Raw genomic sequence first — 24,871 nt, 5'->3', positions numbered from 1 at the left:
TGTTTCAAGAACGTTTTTCAACACTTTTATGTCACTTTGAAAACTTTAACGGAAAAGTATAACGGCCGTCGTTACGGTAGAAGTTGGACCGTTAGTGAAGAAGACCTATTTAAACATGCGCTTTTAAAACGGTAAGTACGGTAGTTTAGCCTCACATACGTCCCAACCCAGGAAGTGAGAATCACTGTCAGTAAAGAAAGCTGACATCGCTGCTAGAAGTGAGCTGCTGTTGTATATCACACGAAATCTGTGCTGTTATAAAGTGGTTAGCCAAGGACAAGGAAGATGCTTTCTCCGCGGTGAGTTTTACAATCTTGCGTCACTCATTTGTTGTGTACAGTCATGCATAATGAATTCCAGACTAGCCTGGTCTCTCAATGGGAGCCTTTTTTTAAACATAGTTTCTTTTATTAAAGGTTTCATGATTTTGTGACTTTACTGTTAGTATTTTGTGAAGTAATGGCAACTCTCTCCTACCATTTCTTTGCTTTCTGTAAAGGGTCCTGAAGTCTGCATCGTCCTTAATGTGCAGAGGGTTTTCCATGGGTCAAATGTGCCGACAAGGGAAGGCACCTGATATGGCTGAGGGTAAATATATTTAAAAAAGAATGTTTAAACTCCCAATCCAACCAACACTTTAAACTTTAAACCTAGTAGCCTAAGTCACAATCAATGAAATATTGTCAGTGAGTGTGCTAGTTATCAGGCTGAAACAACGGTGTAATGCTTACTTTCTTCATTTAGGTTGAATGCAGGTATAGTGGGACTAAAAATATTTAATATATTTTTGCTCTATATATAGCCTATATAGTACCTTTATACTAAAGGTTTATACCTTTACTTATATATATATATATATATATATATATATATAAACAAACATACATGCATTGTAATTATTATAGTTATTTCCCATTGGTGTTCCTGACCCACTTTTATGTCCCCACAGGAAACACATTTTTACTTGTGAGCAATGGTAAAATGGAAGATCATTTACTCTCTTTGATATGCTCAGACACTCTTTCTGCATGTGGCTTAATACTAATATTAATCACGTCCTGCTGTTATCTCGTGGTACATGTAGATTGCATGTAGTTCTTTGTACTTTGACATCTAGTGTATTTTCTTTTCAAATGCCTTCACCCTGTGAGCAGCCTGTTCATGCAGACTAGTCTTGGTTCCTCTCTAATGCATTATTTCTGCTCACTACTTTTTTCTGTCTCCATATTGAATGATACAGACTCTGCTACGCTTTCCAATCCAACACTACTCTTTAGTACATATACAGTATGTGATGTCTCAGTGCATCTTTCAAGCTCTATTTTGTTCCTCCTTATTTTCACAGTTCGCAACAGGCTGAGGGAGATAGTTGGAGCATCTACCAACTGGAAGTATGTTATGTTATTCCTTTGGCAGAATGATTAGTCCTTGTTGATTGTGACCACTTTACATAAAATGTTTTATTTTCTCCATTGCATTGTACAGAGACCATAAGCAAGCATTAACTGAGCGTGTGTCACTAAGCCAGTATCTTGCTCAGAGTCAGGATGAACTGCCTGCAAAGACAATGAAGGACAGTGCAATCGAGGCACATCTTCCTCTGGGTACCCAGCCTGCCTTGAGAGAGAAATATCTCAACTATCACAACAGTGTCAGGTATTAAAAGGCAGGTTATACAAATAGTGGCATTCAGATAATAACCAACTTAATGACAACCAACAATTTTTGAATATTCATTCTGATCGAGTACATTTTCCTTTGCTTAAAGTCCCCATGAACTGGAAGTTGCAACCGTTGCAACTTTACTGCAGTGTTGTGACGTATTTGCAAGTGAAACGAAATATTGAATGGAGGACGGGGTTTTATTTTAGCCTCGCTCAAAGCAGACTGACGGTTGGAGGGGAGCAGTTAAAGATATTCATCAGAGAAGAATTGCCATCCCAGAGTAGAAGCAAATTTTCAGATTTTGATTAAAGATAACCACGACAAACAATTTTTTTTCTGTGTTTTAACTTTGTCTGATTAATTGTTTACCACAAGACTAGTAATGAAGTACTAACAAAGTAAATGGGGTCAGTTTTGCTTTCATGACGAATACCTTACCTTAAATACCTTTTTCTCAACAGATTTGGAAGAATTTTGGAGGACTTGGACAGTTTAGCAGGTAATATGTTTAAAAAAAGATAAAGGTTTCAAAAGCGGGTTTTTACGGTGATGCCATTGAAGAACCATTTCTGGTTCCCCAAAGAACCTTTCAGTGAACAGTTTTTAAAAGAACCATTTTTTCTCAGTGTGAAGAACATTTTAATAATCTAAAGAACATTTTTACACTATAAAGAACCTTTTTTGCAATGGAAAGATTCTATGGATTCTATGTGTCTTATCACATACTGTCTCATTCTTGTCTCCTTAGTGCTCATCTGTTACTCTCACACATGGAATAAGGAGCTGAAAAGATCTCCACTGTCTATTGTCACCGCCCTAGTGGACAAGATCGGTATTGCCTCTTATATAAAAGTCTCATAAATAGTTTGAGGGTTTTTTGTTTTAATAATTATTTGAATTCAGTTTTTTTTATTGTTTCACAGACATGAGAAAAAACATAATCTACCCAGACTGTGACATCAAGTTCACAGGTCATGTGACATGGGTTGGCAAAACCTCAATAGAAGCTAAAATGCACATGTCTCAGGTATACCTGAAATCTTTTTTTTATGAAACATACATGTTATGTTGCACATATTAAGATCATTAAAATAAAATGAACTGTTTTCTCAGTATCACAATGGGGCTTACACAGATGTATTAGATGCCACGTTTGTAATGGTGGCTCGAGATCCTGAAAACAAGAGGTAACGTTAAAACTGTTTGTACGATCAACATGTTCATGATATATGTCTGCAAATTAAAGCATGGGTTATGTACCGTTTATCCAGGGCAGCTTTTATAAACCCATTGATACCAGAAGGACCAGAAGAAGAGGCAATTTTTCAACAGGGTGAAAGTGAGTAGCACTTTTGTGTGTTTGCAATCACAATTGCCACTTCAACTTGAAACATATAGAGTAAGACTGATGGTCTTTATATCGATCAGTTAACAAGAAGAGGCGTGTGGAGCTGAGCACAGCCTCTCTTCTTAAAGTGGCCCCTACAGCTGAGGAGAGGACTCTCGTTCACAACCTGTTCCTCAACACTCTAGACACAAGGTGAGATTTATTATCAATACACAGATATAAATCTATGCGCCTTCATTTTTTTATAGCCATTTTTTTAAGAATAGTTACCTTCTCCGTATAGAACTGTTAGCTTTCGCAGTCGGATTTTACCGCCTAACTCATTGTGGATGGAAGATGCCAAAATGAAAGGGCTTGAGATCTGCCACCCACAAGTGAGGGAAAACTTCTTGCAATCCTTGACTGATGAAACGAGTACCTTGGTGTAATGCTTTTTATGTGCCTGAATTTTCTTTATTCTTTGCATTTATACAGGAAAGAAATATCTTTAACAGGATTTTTGGAGGATTTTTGATGAGAAAGGCTTATGAACTTGGTTGGGCCAATGCTTGTGCATTTGCGTAAGAGGATTCCCCTTTGTTATTTACTGAATAATTATTGTAAAGAAGTCTTTAATTTCTTCACATGGCTGTATTTGTGTCTTTCAGTGGATGCAGACCAACGCTGGTGGCTGTCGATGATATCTTATTTCGGAAGCCAGTAGAAATTGGCTCTTTGCTATTGCTTTCCTCACAGGTTTCTAAGTTCTTTAATATCATTAGCAAATGCACTAATGTATGGCCAAAATTTTCTCTTTGTTGTACTTCAGACTAATATTGTTGAAAATACTCTGCTGTCAGGTTTGTTACACAGACGGGATGCACGTCCAGGTCAGGGTTCACACAGAGGTGCTTGACCCATTGACCCGGCAGCACAGCACCACCAATGTGTTTCACTTCACCTTTCATGTTGAGAAGGAGGTCCCATCTGTTGTACCACAGAGCTATGGAGGTGAAAAATATTTCATTTGTATAAATCATTTTATTATAAATAAACATGGAGGAGGATTTTTTTAATTATAAACACATATTGTTACATTCTATTTTAATGGAATTATTCATAACTTGATATTGTTGTCATTTGCAGAGTCTATGCTTTACCTGGATGGAAAGAGGCACTTTGATGAGACAATGAGGACCCAAATTTGAGCATTCTAAGATGTGCTGATAGGATGAGATTCCTGCCAAAACTACAGTGACGATCTCAGCTGTAGTTACATGAGAATTTGTATGTGTGGATTCAGCTTTTATTATTTTAGGTCTGTTCATTTTATATTTATATATTTTATTACTCGCCACATTTTACATGAATGTAAAATATTATTTTTTAAACAATTTCAAGCTTACATTGGGAGAGGACATTTTAGGAAATGGTGTGTTTAGCTGTTTAAGGGTGTTTTTTTATGCACGTATGCATACATCAATTGTTGTACTGTTGCAACCTATTTAGTCATTGAGACTTACAACAGACCATGTTTTATTGGCACTAGAATGACATTTATAAGGAGAGAGGACTTTAAAGACTCTTCAACCAAGTGATTTTGGTTGTACAGGTGCAGTTGGCTTGTTTGGTAGTGTTACTGATCTAAATCCTGCCAGAGTGATTCATGAACAACTGTTACCTTGGAAAAGGTATAAATCCAGTCTTCCTTATTTGATCTCTTCAAAAGGAAATAAGGAGATCCTAAACTGGAGATCAAATAACTCCAAAAACTGTACCTTACACATCTGACCTGGAGAACTCAGTGACAGTATGGAAAAGAATCAGGTTTTGCAGTTATAGCTGCATATGTTTCAGAATGCTGACAATTTGGATAATATAAACTTTTTTCACTATTATTATTGTAAATGTTATAAACAACCATGAAAATTTTTGTAAAATGGTAGTTTGGGCCTGCAATGGGCTTCAGAAGTTAACGTACAGATTTAAAATGGAAGTTAACATGATGCCTTTCAAAATGGAAGTTAACATGATGCCTTTCATGTACACACTACCTGTGCCAGAATGATCAAAAACTGACAAATGAATACATGCTGTTTCAATGTTTTTGTTTATATATATATACACACAACCTTTTTTCAATATTTTTAAAATGCCTTTATTATTTTATTCACATGTATAATGCTGCTGTCTTCACGTGTTATCGGAAATTTCTGAAGTAAATTTTGACTTGGGTGGGCGTTCATGTCCAATTTTTTAACTAGGAAACGAGTTAACTTTCTGATGAAGTATGTTATGTCGTAACAACACAGAACCTTAAATATATTTATCTACATCTATATTGCTTCATATATCATTTATGTATTCTCTTGTTAAACTTATTCCACAAGCGAACGTGTCTAATAACAGGTGGATTACTGAAGTGAGTAGTATTTGGCTGGTCATGTGATCTCAACACAGTGGTCCCCGTGAGGCGACCCGCTCCATGTAATATAAAATAAATTTGTATCAGGGTATTGATGACTGGAGTCTTCATCTCATGTGAATGTATCGTTTAAAAGGAAAAAAAAAAAATATATATATATATATATTTGTTTAAAACATTTTTACTGAGGAAAATGTTAGTGCGATAAAGCGCTGTGCTGACAATTACTGCCACCGAGTGACCAAATCGTGAAATTGCAAGAGTGATAGACAGCCGTCATGACGACAGAATTATATTTAGTCATGTTGAGACAGTGAGTAAATGACTATATGTTTCAAATAACGCTCATTGTTCGCTTTGAAAACGTTCTAAACAATAATGGGCGTAACTACGTTATAAACTGGACCATTGTGTGTTTGTTAGTTAAAAGTTAGCATTAATAACGATCGAGAAGTGGGTTAGGAAATCAAGATCAAGTTCAGATCTGTTGTTGATTTGAAAGGGGAAAAAAAGTTCCTGCTGTTCTCAAAAGTGGCGAGGGAAGAACAAAAACATGTCGTGTCCACGGTGAGTTACATCTGTATCTTCTGACTCGTATGTATTCTATCTGTAAGACTTCTTGTTTGTTTGTTTGTTTTTCTGCTAAAGTTTTATATTTACGTTGACGCATGGCTTTACCCTTTGCAGGCTTTTTCGTGCCTCCTATGGCAGCTCACTCGTTTTGTATAGGGTCCTGAAGTTTGCAGTGTCCTTCACGTTCAGGAAGTTTTCCATGGGTCAAATATCCCGACGAGGAAAGGCACCTGATATGGCTGAAGGTAACGTTAACTGAACAGAAATACACTAGTCGGTGAACGTCATTTCAACAAGTACAATGTTCCTGGATCAACATTCCAATCAACCATCAGATTTGAGGGACAAGTTCACAGTTTATGTCAAGTTTACGATTACAACAATTCAATTAACATTTTTCCATCATTCTATCATTTCCCTCTGATTTTAGGGATGATTTATGGGTAGATAGGGTACAAAGTTTTCGGACAGGAATTGTCTAACTTGGCAAAATCACAGTGACCACACTAGTCATTCCTAATTTGTATTATTACCTTTTGAAAATATGTTATAGAAACATATAGCAGACTTTTAAAGTATGCAGGTTTACTCTTTTTTTTTTTTATTGATTATTTTACACAATAGCAAGAAAATTAACAGGATTCCTATATAAATAGCCAAAGTAAGACATTGTTCAGTGAAGTTTTGAGGGTGTCAACTTGATAATTTTGATAACTTATTTTGAATTTTTTGTCATATTGGTTTCTGTAAGACAGCACAGGCTGTTTTAAAGTGAGACTGATATCACAAAACATCACAACATTTATCAAATCCATTGCTAATGGTTACAGATGTTTGGTGTAGCAGCAATTATGTCATTTTTTTCCTTGTAAGCAATGGTAAAATGGAAGAAATTTGAATTTCCCTGCACATTTGTCCGTTTTATTCATTCTGAATGCATATTGAGCTCTTGAAAGTTATTTTTTACTAATTCTCTGCATGCAGCTGCCCTCCTGCTGTTATTTTAAGGTATACAAGCATGTAGTCCATAGTAAATCTGATGATTTCATTTTTTAAATGCCTTTCCCTTCTGTGACCTTATACCTTGCCTTTAATTAGCAGTCTTCCCGTCTTTTGCTTCCTGTTTTAACATAATGCAATTGTTATAATATTTGATATATATTTAATATACCAAAACTGAAATGATAACCAATGTCTCTTATTAAAATACATTTTGCTGTTGTTTTTATTTTTCACAGTTCGCAAACGGCTGAGAGAGATAGTCGGCGCATCTACCAACTGGCAGTATGTTACTGATGTATCATTATTGCAATATTCACACATTATGCTGGAATAAGCAAATCAATTAGAAATGCACCTGGACAGAAAATGCATTTTCTCCATAACATACAGAGACCATCAGCAAGTATTGGCCGGGCGTGCATCACTAAGCCAGTATCTTGCTCAGAGTCAGGATGAACTGCCTGCAAAGAGAATGAAGGACAGTGCAATCGAGGCTCATCTTTCTCTGGGTACCCAGCCTGCCTTGAGAGAGAAATATCTCAACTCTCACAACAGTGTCAGGTACTGAAAGACCATTACTATGCACATGCAGCATGCTTATTAGTTGCTTGTATATGCAAAAAAACACCTAGTGTGAATCTTTATGTATATCTTTCTGATCACTGTTTTAGCCAAAATGCTTTTTTCTTCACAGGTTTGGACGGATTTTGGAGGACTTGGACTGTTTAGGAGGTACTACAGATGTATGCTGTAATAACTCACATGAACACATAGGGTATAATGCTGTCTCTTCTTGTCTCCTTAGTGCTCATCTGTTACTCTCACACATGGAATGAGGAGCTACAAAGATCTCCACTGTCTATTGTCACCGCCCTAGTGGACAAGATCGGTATTGCATCTCATTTATTCATGCAGAAACAGATACAGTATACAGCTAGTTAGTTGATTTAATGTTAAATTTAATGCATGTATTCATACTTTAGTTTTTTTTTTTTTTTAATGAATAATTATTTATTCATATGCTATTGTTAATATGTATCAGACATGAGACAAAACATCATCTACCCAGACTGTGACATCAAGTTCACAGGTCACGTGACATGGGTTGGCAAAACCTCAATAGAAGCTAAAATGCACATGTCTCAGGTATATATGAAATATTTTTTATAAAACATACATGTTATACATATTAAAATCATTCAAATAAAATGAACTGTTTTCTTAGTATCACAATGGGGCTTACAGAGATGTATTAGATGCCACGTTTGTAATGGTGGCTCGAGATCCTGAAAACAAAAGGTATCACAGCTCAATGATACGATCAACAAGTCAGAAATTGATATGCGGTGTCAGTGAGTTGATGCGTATGTTCTTTCCTTAGGGCAGCTTTTGTAAACCCACTCAAACCAGAGGGCCCGGATGAAGAGGCAATTTTTCTACAGGGTGAAAGTGAGTACATTATATTTTTGTCTATTAATAGCAGTCGTCTTTTTAACCCAGAAGTTACATTTATTCAACCCAGATAGATTCAATTTATTTAAAAAATATATATAGGTTTAGGTGTGCAGCTTGTATTTTATTAGGGATAAATTCAAACTATTAAGTTAATAATTATGCAAAGGGTACCTTAGTTTATTTGTAAAAAAAATTGGCTTCTGAATTAATTTCCAAATTCACATTGATCAGTTAACAAGAAGAGGCGTGTGGAGCTGAGCACAGCCTCTCTTCTTAAAGTGGCCCCTACAGCTGAGGAGAGGACTCTCGTTCACAACCTGTTCCTCAACACTCTAGACACAAGGTGAGATTTATTATCAATACACAGATATAAATCTATGCGCCTTCATTTTCACTATGGGTGTAAATTAATAAAAATAATTCCTTTCCTGTAGACGTGTGAGTTTCCATAGTCGTATTCTACCACCAAATTCGGTGTGGATGGAAGATGCCAAACTGAAAGGGCTTGAAATTTGCCATCCACAGGCGAGAAAATCAGTATTTTTTTTATTAAAAAAAATTGAAATAACTTTTAAAGTACCCCTATTATGCTATATTAAAGGTTGCTAATCTTGTTTTGGAGGATTTGTTCATTTTGAATGAATCTTTAATATGACTCGGGACTACCGAGTTGTTTCAGAGAGTGATTTGTTCATTTTGTGTTGACCGTGCATGCGCAACATCCAGTAGGTTCTGTACTGGAAACATTGATGATTAGTTCATCTCTCGAGTTTTCGGTTTCAGGTCCGGAATGATTATTTCACCTCTCAAGTCTTCGGGTCTGGACACATAAATGAGTTAATACTTCCCAAACTTTCTTATAAACAAGTGCGTAGTCAGTTTTTTCTTTAACAGGTAACTTTACATGCTGCGTTTTTGGTCTCAAATTATAGCTTTTTTATTCATTTCAATTTATCATTTTTTAGAATTTTTGTCATGATGGTTCTTTTCCATATGAATGTGGTACTAAAGAGTTGGTAATGCTTTAACCTGTATCTATGATGGGAAAATCACTTGAAAAACTGATAAAGATAAATATATATAGCCTAATAACAACATGCAGTTACGTGACATAAAACCGAACGACTCGAACCTGAAGACTCGAGAGATCGAACTAATCAATTCTGTATCCAGGACCGACTGCATAGCTCAGCGTATGGGGCTGTCACGTGATGAACAAACGACTCGAACACGAACTCGATAGACTCGAAACGTGAAGTAATCAATTCTGTATCCGGTACCACAGACTGCATAGCTCAGTTTATTAGGATGTCACAGGATGAAGGAACTGCTCAGATCGGGAGGTGAGGTAAACTAACAGACTGCATAGCCTGAAGACCCAGAATAATGAATTAATCGTTTCTGTTTCTCATAATTTGGCCTCTTCATTGCATTGACATTTTTTCTTATTCTAAATGCGATCAACATTTAATGTGTTTGGGGAATTTGGCTATTAAAGGGATACTCCCCTTTTTTTGGAAATTAGCTCATTTTACAACTCCCCCAGAGTTAAACAGTTGAGTTTTACCGTTTTCGAATCCATTCAGCCGAACTCCGGGTCTGGCGGTACCACTTTTAGCATAGCTTAGCATAGATCATTGAATTGGACATGACCATTAGCATCTCTCTCAAAAAATGACCAAAGAGTTTCGATATTTTTCCTATTTAAAACTTGACTCTTCTGTAGTTACATCGTGTACTAAGACCGACGGAAAATTAAAAGTTACGATTTTCTAGGCTGATATGGCTAGGAACTATACTCTCATTCCTGCGTAATAATCAAGAAACTCTGCTGCCATACCATGAGTCCAGCAGGCGTAATGATATGACGCAGCGCCTGAAAATAGTCCCCAGCTCGGTAACTTCCAACGTGACCGGGACTAAGTTTGTCTAACCTATTAGACCTATTTTCAGGCGCTGCCTTCAGCCTTCTCTGTTCTGAATGGTCAGATGCCCCAGTCTGTTGTGACTTATTGGTCGGAAATGAAATAGCAGTGATACGAATAGTAACGATGTTGACAACATGAACCAATGCTCTTCCAGGCTTCAGCTACAACAGGGCTTGTTAAAGTACACGTTGTTCACGGGCAGCTAGTGAAGAACATAGGCTGGCATTATGCAAATTTGTTGCAAACCTACATGGGTTTATACAGGAAGTAATACTGGAATTACTGACGACTTGTCTCAGGCAGTTCAGAATTGGTTCTTTCTTTTGGGAGACAATAACTCCATTTATTGTGCACTTTGATCTTTGAAACAGCTATATTACACACTACACGAAAGGTAATTTCCCCCCAAAAAATCATAATAGGGGCACTTTTAAATATTGTATTTATATATGTGAATTTAGTTTGTTCTTTGTACAGGAAAGAAATATCTTCAACCGGATATTTGGTGGTTTTCTGATGAGAAAGGCCTATGAGCTTGGTCGGGCCAATGCCTGTGCATTTGCGTAAGAGGAAAAACAACTATGTGTGGAATATATCCTGTGAAAATGTTATTCGTTTCTTCACATGGCTGTATTTGTGTCTTTCAGTGGATGCAGACCAACAGTGGTGGCTGTAGATGACATCTTATTTCAGAAGCCAGTAGAAATCGGATCCTTGCTCATGCTGTCTTCTCAGGTTAGTAACTTTTGCTGATACAGCTTTTTTAAATATCATTCTCACTAACAACACTGTGATATCTTAATCAGGTTTGTTACACAGACGGGATGCACGTCCAGGTCAGGGTTCACACAGAGGTGCTTGACCCATTGACCCGGCAGCACAGCACCACCAATGTGTTTCACTTCACCTTTCATGTTGAGAAGGAGGTCCCATCTGTTGTACCACAGAGCTATGGAGGTGAAAAATATTTCATCTGTATAAATCATTTTATTATAAATAAACATATTTCTAATTATTTTTTATTATTTTATGTAATATTTTTTTAAGCAAGGTCAGTGTGTAGAGAAGATTGTGCAGAATATATGTACAATATCATTTTATTTTCCATTTAAAATATTATTTGTAACAAATCATTTGGTCATCTTCAGAGTCTATGCTGTACCTGGATGGAAAGAGGCACTTTGAGACAATGAGGACCCAAAGTTGAGCATTCTGGGATGTGTGGAGAAGATGAAATGCATCATAAAGCTTCTCCAACATCCATCACTACAGTTAAATGAGTGTGTGTGTATATGTAAATTCTGCTTTAATTTTCTAAATGTCTAATTACAGCTGTTACATAAGCATTTAATAAATTCAGCAATCGCTAATTTAATATTTAAGTTTGTAATTTTTCTGAAGCACTTTCAATGAAGGTGATATATAATTGTGAATAGCTCGGTGACTATACTACAATGTGTGACACAAAAACAACCGCCCAAGTAGCCAATCAGATCACTGTGCTGATAATCTTCATCTGCTATTTTGTCATACTTTAATCACATTGGAGTACCTGCCCTTGAAAGCATGTGTTTACATAATTTATAAATATGCATTACTTTCCCTTCCTTTTCCGTCAGATCTTAACATTGTAGTTCTGCACATCTTGTTTTAAAATGGTCATTTTCAATGCTTCCTGGAAAAGCAATGGAAATGAATCAAATCCTAAAGTTGTGATTTTATTCAGTAAAACTGGCAGTCTTGTAAATTAATTTGGTCAAAAACTGGATGACCACTTTATTCTTTCAGTCAGGGGTGAAATTCTGGTCTCATAGATTTTGCAACCGCTCAAACTATTATTATCCTTTAAGTTTTCATTGTAAATTATTTTAGAATACTACAGCTGCCTGGGTGCAACGTTTGTGCATAAAAAAGGGAGGGGAAAAATAATCTACAGTGTATTTGGCAACACCGCAAAGGTTTTCAATGGGGGATTTCATGTGTGTTTTAAAACATGGCAACCCAGACATTCTCGCGTTATTATCTCTGCGGCGGTGGGTGGTGAGACAGCATGGCAGCGCTGGTGTTGAAGCATTGTTGGAGGGGACTTTTGCTGAAACCGGGCAATGGAGCTGTCGGCGCTGTCAAACCGAGGGTTTTAGAGGGTTCGTACTCTTAAACTAACAAACTACATTTAGGTAACAAACAAGCTAAGTACGCTTGTTAAAAACTGGACGAATGAAGGGGGTGTGGTATCAGGACGCCTTGGGGGAGTGGGACTCACTGTACAAAGAATTATAGTGATATTTAACCTTCAAAACTGTAAAAGTGTGCTTCAACTAAAAGTCTTAAATGTTTATGTGATTTAATGTATTTAACTCAGGTTTGTTAGGAGTTGAGTTTATGCATGTTGTTGACAAAAACGTGATGATAATAATGTTGCAGAAGATTTCTTTTTCAAATAAATGCTTTTCTTTTGAACTTCCTTATCGATCAACCTTACCAATCACGTTTTCCCAAAAAAATATTAAGCAGCATAACTTTTTTCAACATTGATAATAACAAGAAATGTTTCTTGAGAACCATATTAGAAAGATTTCTGAAGGATCATGTGACACTGAAGACTGGAGTAATGTTGCTGCTAATGTAATGTAAATTCAGCTTTGCCATCACAGGAATAAATTGCGTTTAAAAAAAAATTTTAAATAGAAAACAGTTTTAAATTGTAATATTTTTCTGAATATTTTGATAAATACAGTCTAAAAAAAATCACTGACCCCAAACTTTTGACTGGTCATAAAATGCAGAAATATAAACTCTAAAGCCACATACTGTTGTGTGTGTGTGTGTTTGCAGGAGTTAGACACAAATCTACAGTACAGTACATATCACGGCCAGATCAACCAAAGCTGGCCTATCGTAGAGTTAAGGGCAAGAGTCCTGGTGTCGTGTTCCTGCCTGGATATGGATCTAACATGAGCGGACAGAAGGCAGAGGCCATGGAGGAGTTCTGCAGATCTCTAGGTCATGCCTACCTGAGGTTTGTGTCTGATATTCACAATCACATATATGTGCAAAGGTCTGAGACTTAAAGAAAAAAAAAGAAAAGAAATGTAAAACTTAACATTCTGCACTTTTTCTATGTCACTAATCTATTGAGTAAATCTGTGGTATTGATCATGTGACCTTCAGATTTTTTTTCTTTGAAGCACAAGAGTCATTGGATCATTCTCAAATTATGCTACAGAACATGATCGTCAGATTTTACATAAAATCTTGCAGCTCGAGTCAAATACTAAGACATTATGAATTATATATTCAGATCAAATTATTATGCTGATAATATAATTTGTGATCAAACAGTTAAAGTATTAAAGTCCCGATGAAACAAGTAGTGACCGATCTTTTCTTTTGTATTGTTACGTACATCTGAGTGTTATAAATTATCGAAAAATAAAAAAATGTTGGACGTGGACTTGGTTCTATGCAAAGGTTGTTGATTCAAGTTTGACGTGGTCATTGCACTCAAAAGTGGAGGCAGATAAATGCGACATTGCAGGGTCAGTGTTTAAACGGACTAAATGATTGAAGAAGTCCTGCATACCTCACTACAGAGCAGCTTGTTGACACCATGACATTATGATGAAACATGAGGTAAAGAAAAATGTAGTCCGACTGCAAAAGAAGCATTTTCCTTAGATGTCTCATAATTTTGGTCCCCTCTCTACATGTTGCTTACCATAATTTGGATCAGACAAACCCTTTGTGAATTGAAAAACTGTTGAATTCCTCTAGGTGAAAGTTCATACAAACTCAAAAAATTGTATGTGGGTTTGCAGGTTTGATTACTCTGGTCATGGAGCTTCTGAAGGTGTATTTTCAGAAGGCACCATTGGAACTTGGAAAAAAGATGTCCTGTTCATGTTAGACGAACTTGCTGAAGGTCCTCAGGTAAGGCATCAAAGACTTTCCAGATGCCATCTAAACATTGAAGTGAAGTATGGTAACCAATACTTGGAATTCATCCTCTGCATTTAACCCATCCAAGTTAGTGCACACACATTAGGAGTAGTGAGTAGTCAACACTGCAAGGTCACCTCAGTCGTTTCCCACCAGTATTGAGAACCTTCAGGTTACCTTACCAGTCTGACTCTTTAACCATTAGGCCACAACTGCCCCGTTAGACATAATAGACATTAGTCAATAATTAGGACCAGTTGAAGAATTACATCTGTTATTTTCCATTTTGGAATGATCATTCTCAGTGTTTTGGCTTTATTCTTAATTCATTTTAAAGAGTGGTCACTAGAGGTCACTAATGTTTAAATGATGCCATTGAACACTGGTTTTGACTGTTAGTACTGTAGTATGTTGTCTCCTAGATTCTTGTTGGCTCCAGTATGGGTGGCTGGCTGATGCTTTTGGCTGCTATCGCTCGCCCAGAGAAGACAAAGGCATTGGTGGGCATTTCCACAGCAGCAGATCATTTTGTTACAGCCTTTAAGACACTTCCTATAGAGGTGAGATGCAACTAAAGTAGTTGTTGCATGTTCAAAAAACATCACATTAAATGTCTCAAATGTTGGGGTGTTGATATTCGAAATGAGTCAGAGAGTCCACATGTTATTCAGGTGAGAAAAGAGTGTGAGGAAAAGGGTTCGTGGACGATCCCCACGAAAAGTAACGAGGAGGGCATGTACACTGTGAGCATGGACTTCCTGCGTGATGCCGAGAACCACTGCATCCTACAGAGCCCCATCCCTATCACATGCCCGGTTCGTCTCATTCACGGCCTGAAAGACGAGGACGTGCCCTGGCACATCTCCATGCATGTGGCCGAGCGTGTGCTGAGCCCCGACGTGGACATCATTCTACGGCGCCACGGCCTACACCGTATGGCTGAAAAAGATGACATCAAGCTCATTGTCTACACCATCGATGACCTCATAGACAAACTTACCACCATGGTGTGAGCCACCGTTTGGGAACAGGTTACCAAGCAACTAGCCTTAAGACCCTCTCCCACTTGTTTTTGCCAAACACGATGGAACGATGGAAAAGAGTGAACTGTGGGAGGGCAAAATCTTTCTTTTACATGTTTACCCAGTGCAATGCTGTGCCATTAAGCCTTTAAGGTAAAGCTGCTGTTTGTCTAGCACAAGATTTGTCTAGATCTCCTGTGCCTTTTTTAACCATTTTTCAAACTGATTTATGCAAATAAAGCCTCTGTATACCAATACACAGTGTTTTGATGTAAATATCAGTAATGAAATACTGTATTCCTCTGAGGAATATTCCAGTTTCAGTGCAAGTTAAGCTCAGTTGACAGCACGTAATTGTAAAATGATATTTAGCTGATCCATTGATTAAAACAATGGATCCGTTAAATTTTTTTTAAGTAAATAAAATGTCTCATTCGTTTACTTCTGCTAGATCTTGTGTATTTGAGCTGTTTACTTTTATTTTGGTGTTTATGGCATTGTGTTGTCATTGCATACAACTTTACAAAGCAATATTTTTGTCTCTCACACACACTAAAATCATTGTTTGCATGACTAAAATATTGAAAAGGTGAGTATTTAAAACTTTACAAATTGGCCCCAATCATTTCCATTATATGTCACTGCTACCCAGATTTTTTTTTTTTTTTTTTAAGAACATAATTGTGGAAATTCACTTTTGTGGTAATCAACATTATGCCACAAACACTGTGGATAGAGCTTGTGCTGAGGCCTAAATGTAAGAAGGAGTTAATGGTGTGTGCCCACCTGTACATCCCATCAGGCACAGTATACTGAGCACATTATATCAATCTGACCTTTCAGTTCTCTTTTGCCCCTGCACTCCTTGTTTGTTTGGAGGACAAATTGGGCCACTGCTCCATGAACTGCTTGGCTGTTTATTAACATGCAGGATTAGTGTTGGACTGTGTTCAATGGGCCGGGGGCTTTTTCTTTTTTTTACCCCCCTTCCCAAACGATGAGCTTGTTGTTTTTTAACAACCAGACTGACCTTTCTATATCAGTTGGTTATCAGAGGGCTCTAAACTCAAATGGAACCATGCAGTTTATGCATACTGAATCAATGAAACATGAATCGCTTGATTCATTCAGGTTTCATTTAAATTGTAATTAATTTATAGAAGAACTTTCTTGAATTATATAAGCTGCCTTATACTTTGATATTTACACTTTAAGACTATTTATAAAGTATGTAATTTCATACAGTCTTATTGTTATGTTGTTATTAGAAACTAAATATTATGTATTTAAATATTTAAATTCCTGTTTACTCACTTATAGGCCTACTTTATATTTATTCATAAAAGTAGATTTAAACATGCTTAAAGGTTTCTGTAATTACTTCAAAGACTTGTTTTCCTGTTTCTCACATGCTGCTAGTTTTTTCTTTTTCTTCCAGAATTTACAAGCATTAGTAATGCATCTTCATTGGAAATGGGCTAGGTTCTTTATTACTGAGAGGGCAAGAGCAAAAGGATCAGGTTTTTTCTGTCTTTCTAAAAGGGATAGTTCACCCCAAAATGTTAATTCTTTCATTAATTACTCACCCTCATCATGTCGCTCAAAACCCATAAGACTTTAGTTCATCTTTAGAATACAAATGAAGATCTTTTTGATGAAATCTGAGAGCTTTCTGTCCCTCCATTGACAGCTATACGCAACTACCACTTTGATGCTTCAGAAAGTTCATAAAGAGATCGTAAAACTAATCCATATGAATTGAGTGGTTTAGTCCAAATTTTCTTAAGAGACTCAATCGCTTTATTGGATGAACAAATTTAATTTAGGCTTTTATTCACTAATAAATATTGATCTGCAAACATAAACTGAAGCTCAAACTTGCTTGACACTTGAGAATAAACCTCATTGATTCTTGCAGAAGTTCAAACTTGCTGCGTAACACGAGCATGAACCTCATTGGTTCTTGCAGGAGCTCAAACGTGCTGTGTAACACCAGACTGAACCTCATTGGTCAAGCGAACATGCGTGAGCTTCCATTACCACAACTGATGTGTGAGTTGATGAATGTTTGTATGTGAATAAGAGCCTTAATTCAGTCTGTTCATCATATAAAGCAATCGTGTCTCTTCAGAATTTTGTTGGGACTAAACCGCTCAATTCATATGGATTAGTTTTATGATCTCTTCTCTTTTTGAAGCTTAGTTGTGTAGATGTCTATGGAGGTACAGAAAGCTCTCAGATTTCATCAAAAAGATCTTCATTTGTGTTCCGAAGATAAACGAAAGTCTTATGGGTTTGGAACGACATGAGGTTGAGTAATTAATGACAGAAATTTTATTTTTGGGTGAACTGTCCCTTTAAATCTTGCATTATGAAAACGCATAACGTTGTTGAGAGGTAAATGTATATGAAATCTTATTTTTAAAATAAGTGAATTGTATTCACCATTGTTTGTTGTAGGCTGATTTTGTACCATAGTGTTGCATTTGTTTGAACAGTCCGTCTTGCTATTCCAGATAAGCTCATGAATGTCAATTAAGTCAGGCCGACCCTACTTGGTAACTTTCCATCAGCGTCCAGAGACGTAAGCTAATTAATATTCATAAGCCAAGCCTCCACCATAGTAGGATTCCGCACTCCGGACAGTGCGCTCGGAGACACGCCCCGTCCCCGATGCATGCATGTTTCAGTCCAGCATCTCTGAGCAGTGATATGACCACAGGAAGGATTTGACCTCGCTGCGACAGAGGACGACACGCACATCTCCTTTCAGTAAGTAATACGTTATCTTTGACAAAATTATTTTGTATGTGGACATCGCAGGCAGAATTATCAGTAGGATAAATGTAATAGTTTAAAACTTAATTTGGGCTAAACCTGCGCAGGCATTTTCTTTTTGCGTCTGCACGCTCTACCTAATTCTAAGAAATAATAGGATAATTGCATTGATCTTCTTTTATCAATTTCTAAATAGGTTTAGACTGAAACATATAGCCTATAGATTTTTTTTTCTTTAAAGTCACATGGAAACAAGCATGGACCACACCCCGGTCAATATTACCCCTTGTCAGTTCGTGACCATCATATATATATGCAATAAAATATAAACACAATACAGGACAATTCATATTCTGCAGAGCTCAAAACCTGATTCTGACAATTAATATTCGCAAAGACTTTTAGGCACTTTTAGTATCCAACAAGTATATAGAGTAACTAAGGGTGAAATTTTCTCTCTCTCTCTCTTTGTAGCACAGGTTCAACTAGTGTATCTTTATATATATATATATATATATATATATATAGGCTACTGGGGAAATATCTAGGATTATTAAACTTAAGTGACCAATGGCGAACCGAGGACCCAGTTATGGACTGAGCCGTGAGGTGCAGGAGAAGATAGAGCAGAAATATGACACAGAGCTGGAATCTCGACTGGTGGACTGGATTGTTGCTCAGTGCGGAGGAAATGTTGAAAAACCACAGCCAGGGAGACAAAACTTTCAGAACTGGCTAATGGATGGCACTGTAAGTAAACATCAGTTTGACAATATCACACCAACATGATTCTGTTCATCTTTTATTTACCTTTATTTCCCCCATTCCCTTATCGTCCATGTCTGCAGATCCTCTGTAGACTCATTAACAGTTTGTATCCGCGTGGTAAGGAGCCTATTACGAAGATCCCAGAGACACAGATGGCCTTTAAGCAGATGGAAAAGATCTCCCAGTTCCTTCAGGCAGCTGAAGCCTATGGAGTAATCACCACAGACATTTTTCAGACAGTGGACTTGTGGGAAGGTACAGTAAAAAAATAAATTAAGTTCTGGAGCAACACGTCTTGTTCTTCGGAATTAGCTTGTAAAAGCATGCAGCTGTAGCAAATTAAAATAGGAGTTTCAATTGTTTCTAAGGCATTGCTTTTAATCAACCAGGCCTTTGAATGCTTTCTGGGGTGATGTACTATAGTATGCAAGTTGCGTTCTTGGTGTGTAGCCAAAGTCACTTCAGTGCTTGTTGGTTCCCTTGGTTAAAGGAAAAGACATGGCAGCCGTCCAGAGAACTCTAATGTCGCTTGGTAGCGTGGCTGTCACAAAAGACGATGGACATTACCGAGGTAACCGGGACTGGTTTCACAGGTGAGCAAGATTTCTGCCAGACTAATTCATAATGGTGCGTTAAGTCCTGTCTGGTTGGACTTATAAATGGACTTTGTTGTGTCTCAGTGCCATGTGAACTCTTTTTGATCTTGTGTGACAGGAAATCTCAAGGCAACCGTCGAGAGTTTTCTGAGGAGCAGATGCGGCAGGGTCAGAATCTGATTGGCTTACAGATGGGCAGTAACCGTGGGGCATCTCAGGCTGGCATGACTGGTTACGGCATGCATCGGCAGATTATGTGAAGCTATACGAGTGCCAAGAAACCTGCATAAACACCCAAAAAACCTTAAACCCCCCCTCACCTCAGCCCTTACCAAGCAGTGTTCTTTGATGGTGGCATCTATTTGATGAAGATGAGCAGTCTTAAGAGGTGTTAAGACATTAGAGCATGCTAGATATATTTATTTTATGTTTGGTTTGCTCAGCTTGTGATAAAATGTATTTATTTAATGTATGCAAATAGTGATAGTGATTCTTAAAGTTTTATCTAAGCAAGTCAAAACAACTGCCTTATTCTCTATGAGCAAACAGTGTGTTGATATACCAAATAACAGACAGCAACTGTAACAGTTTACCAGTTTACATAGTGTTTTCCCTTGCGGATACTGTATTGCACCTGTTGATATTGTGATCTGCCCTTTTGCTGTTTCAATAGCAAAAATGGAAAAAACAAGAACAATTAAGAATGTCAATTCACATACTAACCAGAAGTACTGTATGCAGATTAATAATAGTCAATAAATGTATAAATATATTTGTTTGTGATGTCCATTGTTGTGTGTGAACATTCCATGTCAGTTTCGTAAGTTTGGTTCAGATGTTTAATAAATTGGTACCTTAACATGATTGGTAAATGTGTTCTAGTCTTCATTAAAGTAATATTTCACGTTGCATACGTTTTAAAACAAATGATATTTTAAGTATATCAATAGTTTTTACAATAGTTATGTTAGTTTGCTTATAGGCTGTCTCTACAGATTTAAAATGTTTTTGATGTTACATTATAAGTTTTTATGATCAGGAGATTGGTTTCTAGTTTATTAAAATCAATAAAATGTGGTTTTATAAAGAATTAAGGTGTGGTCAATTTCGCGGTTCAAAACGTCACTTTGTGACGAATGTGTGAGCAACTTGAACATCTGCGAAATCTGCTTGGGAAACTTTTTTTGCCCACATGCGAAACACACGATCTTATGGAAGCTTGTTTCCGCCACAAAATTTAAAATTGCAAAAAGTTTCTCAGAATTGCGAGATATAAACTTGCAATTTTAAAAAAAATCACAATTGCGAGAAAAGTCAGAATATAAAGTCAGATATAAATTCGCAGAGTTTTTTCTCGCAATTGCGACTATCTTATGTTTATATCCCACAATTCTGACTTTTTCTCGCAATTGCGAGTTTATATCAAACAATTCTGACCTTTCTTCGCGCAATTGCGAAATTATTTTAATAGTGAGTTTATATCTCGCATTTCCTACTTTATAACGTGCAATTGTGAGTTTATAGCTCACAGAAAAAAAGAGATATAAACTCGCAATTAAAATAATGTCGCAATTGCAAAAAGAAAAAAAGTCAGATTTGTGGGATAAAAGTTCAAGCTTCCTATTGAAAATTTTGCCCACAAACTTTCGCCCGAGCAACAGTAAATGTGACAGCGCCTTAAGAGTAAAACGTTTTTACAAATAATAATAATAAAAAAAGGTTCAGGTGGATTTCGCCTTTACAATTTAATAGCCTGTATATATTTCTGCTTGTTGTGGCTCTGTTATAAGTTTTCTTATATGGCTTTAGAAACCTTTGAGCTCTAATTGAAACCTTTATGTTCAAGAGTGGGAGGAAGACAGACATATTTTAAAGCTTAAAGCCAAATGGAAAAGCATTATCCATAAGGTCAAGCGTTGGGATGCGTTGTATTGCATTTGCAGTGTCACTGAACTGGAAATTTAATCAAGATAGAGTAACACCCATGTGGAGCTTAATGGGACTATGTTCGTTAAGCAATGAGTTGCATGATGCTCTTTAGACTGACTTTATGACTGTTCAGTAACATTTATAAAGCAACCAAATCAATTATGGTAAATTAAAGCACAAGATAGTTGGGCCACATAACATCCCAAATCTCTCATGGAAGTGACAGACTGACTTTCATGATGGTTTTCAGTTTAATATTAGCTTTACTCCACAATATAATGAATATAAATGGCTTTTAGCAAAACTCTATGCTAATATGGATTGTGCAATAGCATGTTTCAGGTTGATCATTATCTAAACTAAAATATAAACAGGAATTACAATAGAGGACACAAGTGATGTGTAACATATTTGGGTAAAATAAGTAATCTAAACAATGACATTCTGACCAATGAAATAGCAGGTTTGCAAAGTCAAGTCTGAAAAATCTTCAGATCTTTGTGCATATTCTGTGTTTTGTGCCTCCTGAAACACAGCGACCGTTCTTGGACTCTTGCTGCACAGGTGCTTGAGAGGAACATGCTCTTTCCCAGACAGATTTGTATGCTTTTTCTAGTTGTATTGATCAATGCTGCAGAGCAGAGTGTTCCTGACAAAAATGCTGGCTGTGTGAACGGTCACCCTGGGATCCCTGGAGATCCAGGACACAATGGAATGCCAGGTCGGGATGGGAGAGATGGGGCTAAAGGTGATAAAGGAGATAGAGGTAAGAATGAAAGTAAAAATGTCTTGACTCCAGTTAATCAGTCACCTTTAAGCTAAGTTATGATGTCAGATAGGTACACAAATTAAACATTGTAAGAAAATTCTTTAGAAAGATGTTTGCCATACTGTTTGTCATTTAAATGTTGAAGAGACTAGCATTGTTGATCAGATTTATATAATCTTGACCTCTTTACATGCAATGTGTTTCACACAATACATACACAAAATACAACTGTTTATGTTTTCTAAAGGTGATATAGGAACATGTGGAGAAGCTGGAAAAGTCGGACCAAAAGGAGATAAAGGAGAACAGGGTAATATTGTGTGTGTGTGTCCTTTTCTAAGTTCTCCCATATGGCAAAAAAATATTATATTATAATATAATATTATTTATTCCAAAAACGGCCAAAGCATATTTCTATTATTAAAATCTAAAATATATTTACATAAATATGTTTTGATACGTTTCAGGTAGTTATATTTCCTCATATATTTACTGACCATTTATTTTATATTTTCAATACAAATAGATTTGTATTGTCCAATATATATATATATATTAAAAAAAATTTAGCTTTTACCCAATATTGCAAATTAAGATTTAAGATTGCAAATATATTTTCTTGCCTGCCCCTTAAAGTACATTTTATAAGGTTTAACTGTATGTATATAATTAAACGTATGGATACAATTCATTTGAATAGAATAGAGTAAATATTAATTGAATTTGGCTACTGCTGTTATCATCAGATTGGTGCTTTTACAGGTGCTCCTGGCATAGCTGGTGTGAAGGGGAAACGAGGAGACAATGGAGAAAGGGGCCCACCTGGCAAAATGGGGCCCCAAGGCTTCTCAGGGCCACTGGGTTTGAAAGGCCAGAAGGGAGAACTCGGTTTGCCAGGGCCACAGGGCATCAAAGGCGACGTGGGTCCTATAGGCCCTGAAGGACCACAAGGAGACATTGGCTATAGGGGAGATAAGGGCATACAGGGTCCTTTGGGGCCCCCAGGGCGACCAGGACCAAAAGGTGAGTTTGGCCAACCAGGTATCAAAGGCAGCATTGGTGTTCGTGGTGAGAAAGGGTCAAAAGGGGACATCGGGGAGCAAGGTCCAAAGGGGGACATGCCTGAGATACCAAAAAGTGCCTTCTCAGCTAGATTGAGTGAAAGCACCAAGTTACCTGCCACTAATGCTCCAATTCGCTTTGATAAAATCCTCTATAACCGTCAGGGTCACTACGACGCTGAGACCGGCCGCTTTACTTGTGCCATCAGCGGAGCATATTTTTTCTCCTACCATATCACTGTCTTCTCTCGCAATGTCAAAGTGGCCCTGGTGAAGAATGGTCAGAAAGTGATCTACACTATGGACAGCTACCAAGCAGGTGAGGACCAGGCTTCCGGAGGGGCAGTCCTAGCACTGGAGGTCGGAGATAAAGTGTGGTTGGAAGTGGCTGGTAAACAGCTATTTAACGGGTTATATGCAGATGAAGACGACGACACTGTTTTTTCTGGATTTCTTCTTTTTGCAACCTAAAGATGTTGCCTCGAAGAGGAATACAGTGGTGCAAAACCATGCTTTAGAAAAAATATTTTAAATTCACTAAATGGTGTTATAATTTTCAATATAAATATAAATCATCCTTTGTGCTTCTAGATCCATCTGTGATCCATCCAAAAGCTTAAAATCGGCATGAAATGGAATTTGCAATTGTCATTTTTCCCTATTGTGATGCTTATCTGATTTAAACGGCATCTCTGACAAGAAAAACAATGAAAGGCAGGACTTTTGTCCATTGGGAACTGATTGGGTCGTTGTCGTTTTCTCTCTCATGCTGCAGAAGAGGGATTACTGTCCCACCCTCACGCTGATGCACACGCCATCAGAGAAGAGATGTCATTGCGAGGGGGAAGTGAATTTAATATTTTGGATGAATTATTTGGAATCTAAAAAAAATAATTATTTGCATGTATAAATCTTTTATAATAAGTCACATTCAAGTCAAATCACATTTATTTATAGCGCTTTATATAATACAGATTGTTTCAAAGCAGCTTGGCATTAACAAACAGGAGAATTAGTGCTGTAAAATGAATCAGTTATGAAATTAATTCAATTTCAGCTGTAAAGCAGTGTCATTATTCAGCTCAATTTAATTGTTTCAATTTGGTTCAATAACTATGTCAGTGTTGCACTGTTCATAAATTATAAATGTACTGTAAATGTAGGCTAAATGTAAATTATGACATGAGTTCAATTCCGATAAGCAGCTCTACAGCAGATAATTGTGTCATTATTCAGCTTAATTCAAAACATTGTTGATTCAATAAAGTTCAAAATCTGTGTCAGTGTCAATGTTTGTTCTTATAAACACTGCAATATATTCCATTAAAAAAAAGAATTGTTAATTTTGAGGCTTTCAAGGTCATGCATGGGGTTGACTGCTTCCCACTCTGTGTTAAAATCATTTTGGACGTACAATGAAGGTAGGAGGCCATAGTATAATAGGGTCAGTTAAGCAACTAACTAGCAAACACTTAGCACTGTGCTAAAACCACTCAACACAATAGCATCCATAACACACTGGCATCCAATCTGGCGAGTTTTGCGCTGACAAGCAGCACTAACATTTTTTTTAAGAAAATCTAAAAACCAATTTTATTTATATTTAGTAGGCAGGACAGAACATTAGCATAATG

At 36.9% G+C, this 24,871-nt stretch overlaps 5 protein-coding genes across 9 annotated transcripts; all 5 read left to right on the top strand.

The window, feature by feature from the left end:
• Window positions 1-163: 163 nt before the first annotated feature.
• Window positions 164-5,512, top strand: acot9.1 (acyl-CoA thioesterase 9, tandem duplicate 1). Of its 2 annotated transcripts, XM_084102159.1 has the most exons (16): window positions 164-299; window positions 500-588; window positions 950-976; window positions 1,346-1,391; window positions 1,486-1,656; window positions 2,127-2,164; window positions 2,414-2,497; window positions 2,589-2,692; window positions 2,779-2,852; window positions 2,937-3,004; window positions 3,094-3,205; window positions 3,297-3,387; window positions 3,488-3,573; window positions 3,661-3,748; window positions 3,853-4,003; window positions 4,139-5,512. In XM_084102159.1, exons 1-16 carry the CDS (start codon window positions 286-288, stop codon window positions 4,198-4,200), a joined length of 1,305 nt encoding a protein of 434 aa, XP_083958285.1. In that variant the 5' UTR covers window positions 164-285; the 3' UTR covers window positions 4,201-5,512. The 2 variants fall into 2 exon arrangements, with proteins under 2 accessions (XP_083958285.1, XP_083958286.1); XM_084102160.1 differs by lacking the exon at window positions 950-976.
• A 155-nt stretch (window positions 5,513-5,667) lies between these two features.
• LOC311075068 (acyl-coenzyme A thioesterase 9, mitochondrial-like) lies at window positions 5,668-11,743 on the top strand. 3 transcript variants are annotated; one of them, XM_084102157.1, is made up of 15 exons: window positions 5,668-5,984; window positions 6,105-6,235; window positions 7,229-7,274; window positions 7,383-7,553; window positions 7,687-7,724; window positions 7,798-7,881; window positions 8,035-8,138; window positions 8,218-8,291; window positions 8,374-8,441; window positions 8,679-8,790; window positions 8,882-8,972; window positions 10,853-10,938; window positions 11,023-11,110; window positions 11,182-11,332; window positions 11,524-11,743. In XM_084102157.1, the coding sequence occupies exons 1-15, from the start codon at window positions 5,971-5,973 to the stop codon at window positions 11,580-11,582; spliced, it is 1,317 nt and encodes a 438-aa protein (XP_083958283.1). In that variant the 5' UTR covers window positions 5,668-5,970; the 3' UTR covers window positions 11,583-11,743. The 3 variants fall into 3 exon arrangements, 2 of the variants coding, with proteins under 2 accessions (XP_083958283.1, XP_083958284.1); XR_014604416.1 differs by having other exon boundaries at window positions 5,687-5,984; window positions 11,195-11,332; XM_084102158.1 differs by lacking the exons at window positions 8,882-8,972; window positions 10,853-10,938 and having other exon boundaries at window positions 5,687-5,984.
• Window positions 11,744-12,370: 627 nt separating this feature from the next.
• On the top strand, window positions 12,371-16,689 carry abhd10b (abhydrolase domain containing 10, depalmitoylase b). The gene is made up of 5 exons (XM_084102166.1): window positions 12,371-12,519; window positions 13,211-13,394; window positions 14,194-14,305; window positions 14,737-14,874; window positions 14,986-16,689. The coding sequence occupies exons 1-5, from the start codon at window positions 12,426-12,428 to the stop codon at window positions 15,325-15,327; spliced, it is 870 nt and encodes a 289-aa protein (XP_083958292.1). The 5' UTR covers window positions 12,371-12,425; the 3' UTR covers window positions 15,328-16,689.
• A 1,316-nt stretch (window positions 16,690-18,005) lies between these two features.
• On the top strand, window positions 18,006-20,342 carry tagln3b (transgelin 3b). Of its 2 annotated transcripts, none has more exons than XM_084102173.1 (5): window positions 18,006-18,108; window positions 18,594-18,864; window positions 18,963-19,137; window positions 19,373-19,475; window positions 19,597-20,342. In XM_084102173.1, exons 2-5 carry the CDS (start codon window positions 18,685-18,687, stop codon window positions 19,736-19,738), a joined length of 600 nt encoding a protein of 199 aa, XP_083958299.1. In that variant the 5' UTR covers window positions 18,006-18,108; window positions 18,594-18,684; the 3' UTR covers window positions 19,739-20,342. The 2 variants fall into 2 exon arrangements, with proteins under 2 accessions (XP_083958299.1, XP_083958298.1); XM_084102172.1 differs by having other exon boundaries at window positions 18,019-18,108; window positions 18,589-18,864.
• Window positions 20,343-21,986: 1,644 nt separating this feature from the next.
• Window positions 21,987-23,708, top strand: c1qtnf9 (C1q and TNF related 9; the record flags this gene model as incomplete). The annotated part of the gene is made up of 3 exons (XM_084102163.1): window positions 21,987-22,173; window positions 22,424-22,486; window positions 22,939-23,708. The coding sequence occupies 3 exons, from the start codon at window positions 21,987-21,989 to the stop codon at window positions 23,706-23,708; spliced, it is 1,020 nt and encodes a 339-aa protein (XP_083958289.1).
• Window positions 23,709-24,871: the final 1,163 nt, after the last annotated feature.

This window comes from Abramis brama, assembly GCF_963993115.1.
Source record: "Abramis brama genome assembly, chromosome: 24".
Lineage (NCBI taxonomy): Eukaryota > Metazoa > Chordata > Actinopteri > Cypriniformes > Leuciscidae > Abramis > Abramis brama.
The sequence above is the reverse complement of the archived record's forward strand: the minus strand, read 5'-3'. Positions and strand labels throughout refer to the sequence as shown.

Excerpts from the sequence above, each read along its gene's own strand:
- abhd10b (XM_084102166.1), top strand. The coding sequence starts at position 12,426 with ATGGCAGCGCTGGTGTTGAAGCATTGTTGGAGGGGACTTTTGCTGAAA. Across the intron at positions 13,395-14,193 it reads CTAGGTCATGCCTACCTGAG|GTTTGATTACTCTGGTCATG; the intron begins GTTTGTGTCTGA and ends GTGGGTTTGCAG. Across the intron at positions 14,306-14,736 it reads AACTTGCTGAAGGTCCTCAG|ATTCTTGTTGGCTCCAGTAT; the intron begins GTAAGGCATCAA and ends GTTGTCTCCTAG.
- LOC311075068 (XM_084102157.1), top strand. Across the intron at positions 7,554-7,686 it reads AACTCTCACAACAGTGTCAG|GTTTGGACGGATTTTGGAGG; the intron begins GTACTGAAAGAC and ends TTTTCTTCACAG. Across the intron at positions 8,292-8,373 it reads CGAGATCCTGAAAACAAAAG|GGCAGCTTTTGTAAACCCAC; the intron begins GTATCACAGCTC and ends TTCTTTCCTTAG.
- tagln3b (XM_084102173.1), top strand. The coding sequence starts at position 18,685 with ATGGCGAACCGAGGACCCAGTTATGGACTGAGCCGTGAGGTGCAGGAG. Across the intron at positions 18,865-18,962 it reads ACTGGCTAATGGATGGCACT|ATCCTCTGTAGACTCATTAA; the intron begins GTAAGTAAACAT and ends CCATGTCTGCAG. Across the intron at positions 19,476-19,596 it reads AACCGGGACTGGTTTCACAG|GAAATCTCAAGGCAACCGTC; the intron begins GTGAGCAAGATT and ends CTTGTGTGACAG.
- acot9.1 (XM_084102159.1), top strand. Across the intron at positions 1,657-2,126 it reads AACTATCACAACAGTGTCAG|ATTTGGAAGAATTTTGGAGG; the intron begins GTATTAAAAGGC and ends TTTTCTCAACAG. Across the intron at positions 2,693-2,778 it reads CTAAAATGCACATGTCTCAG|TATCACAATGGGGCTTACAC; the intron begins GTATACCTGAAA and ends CTGTTTTCTCAG.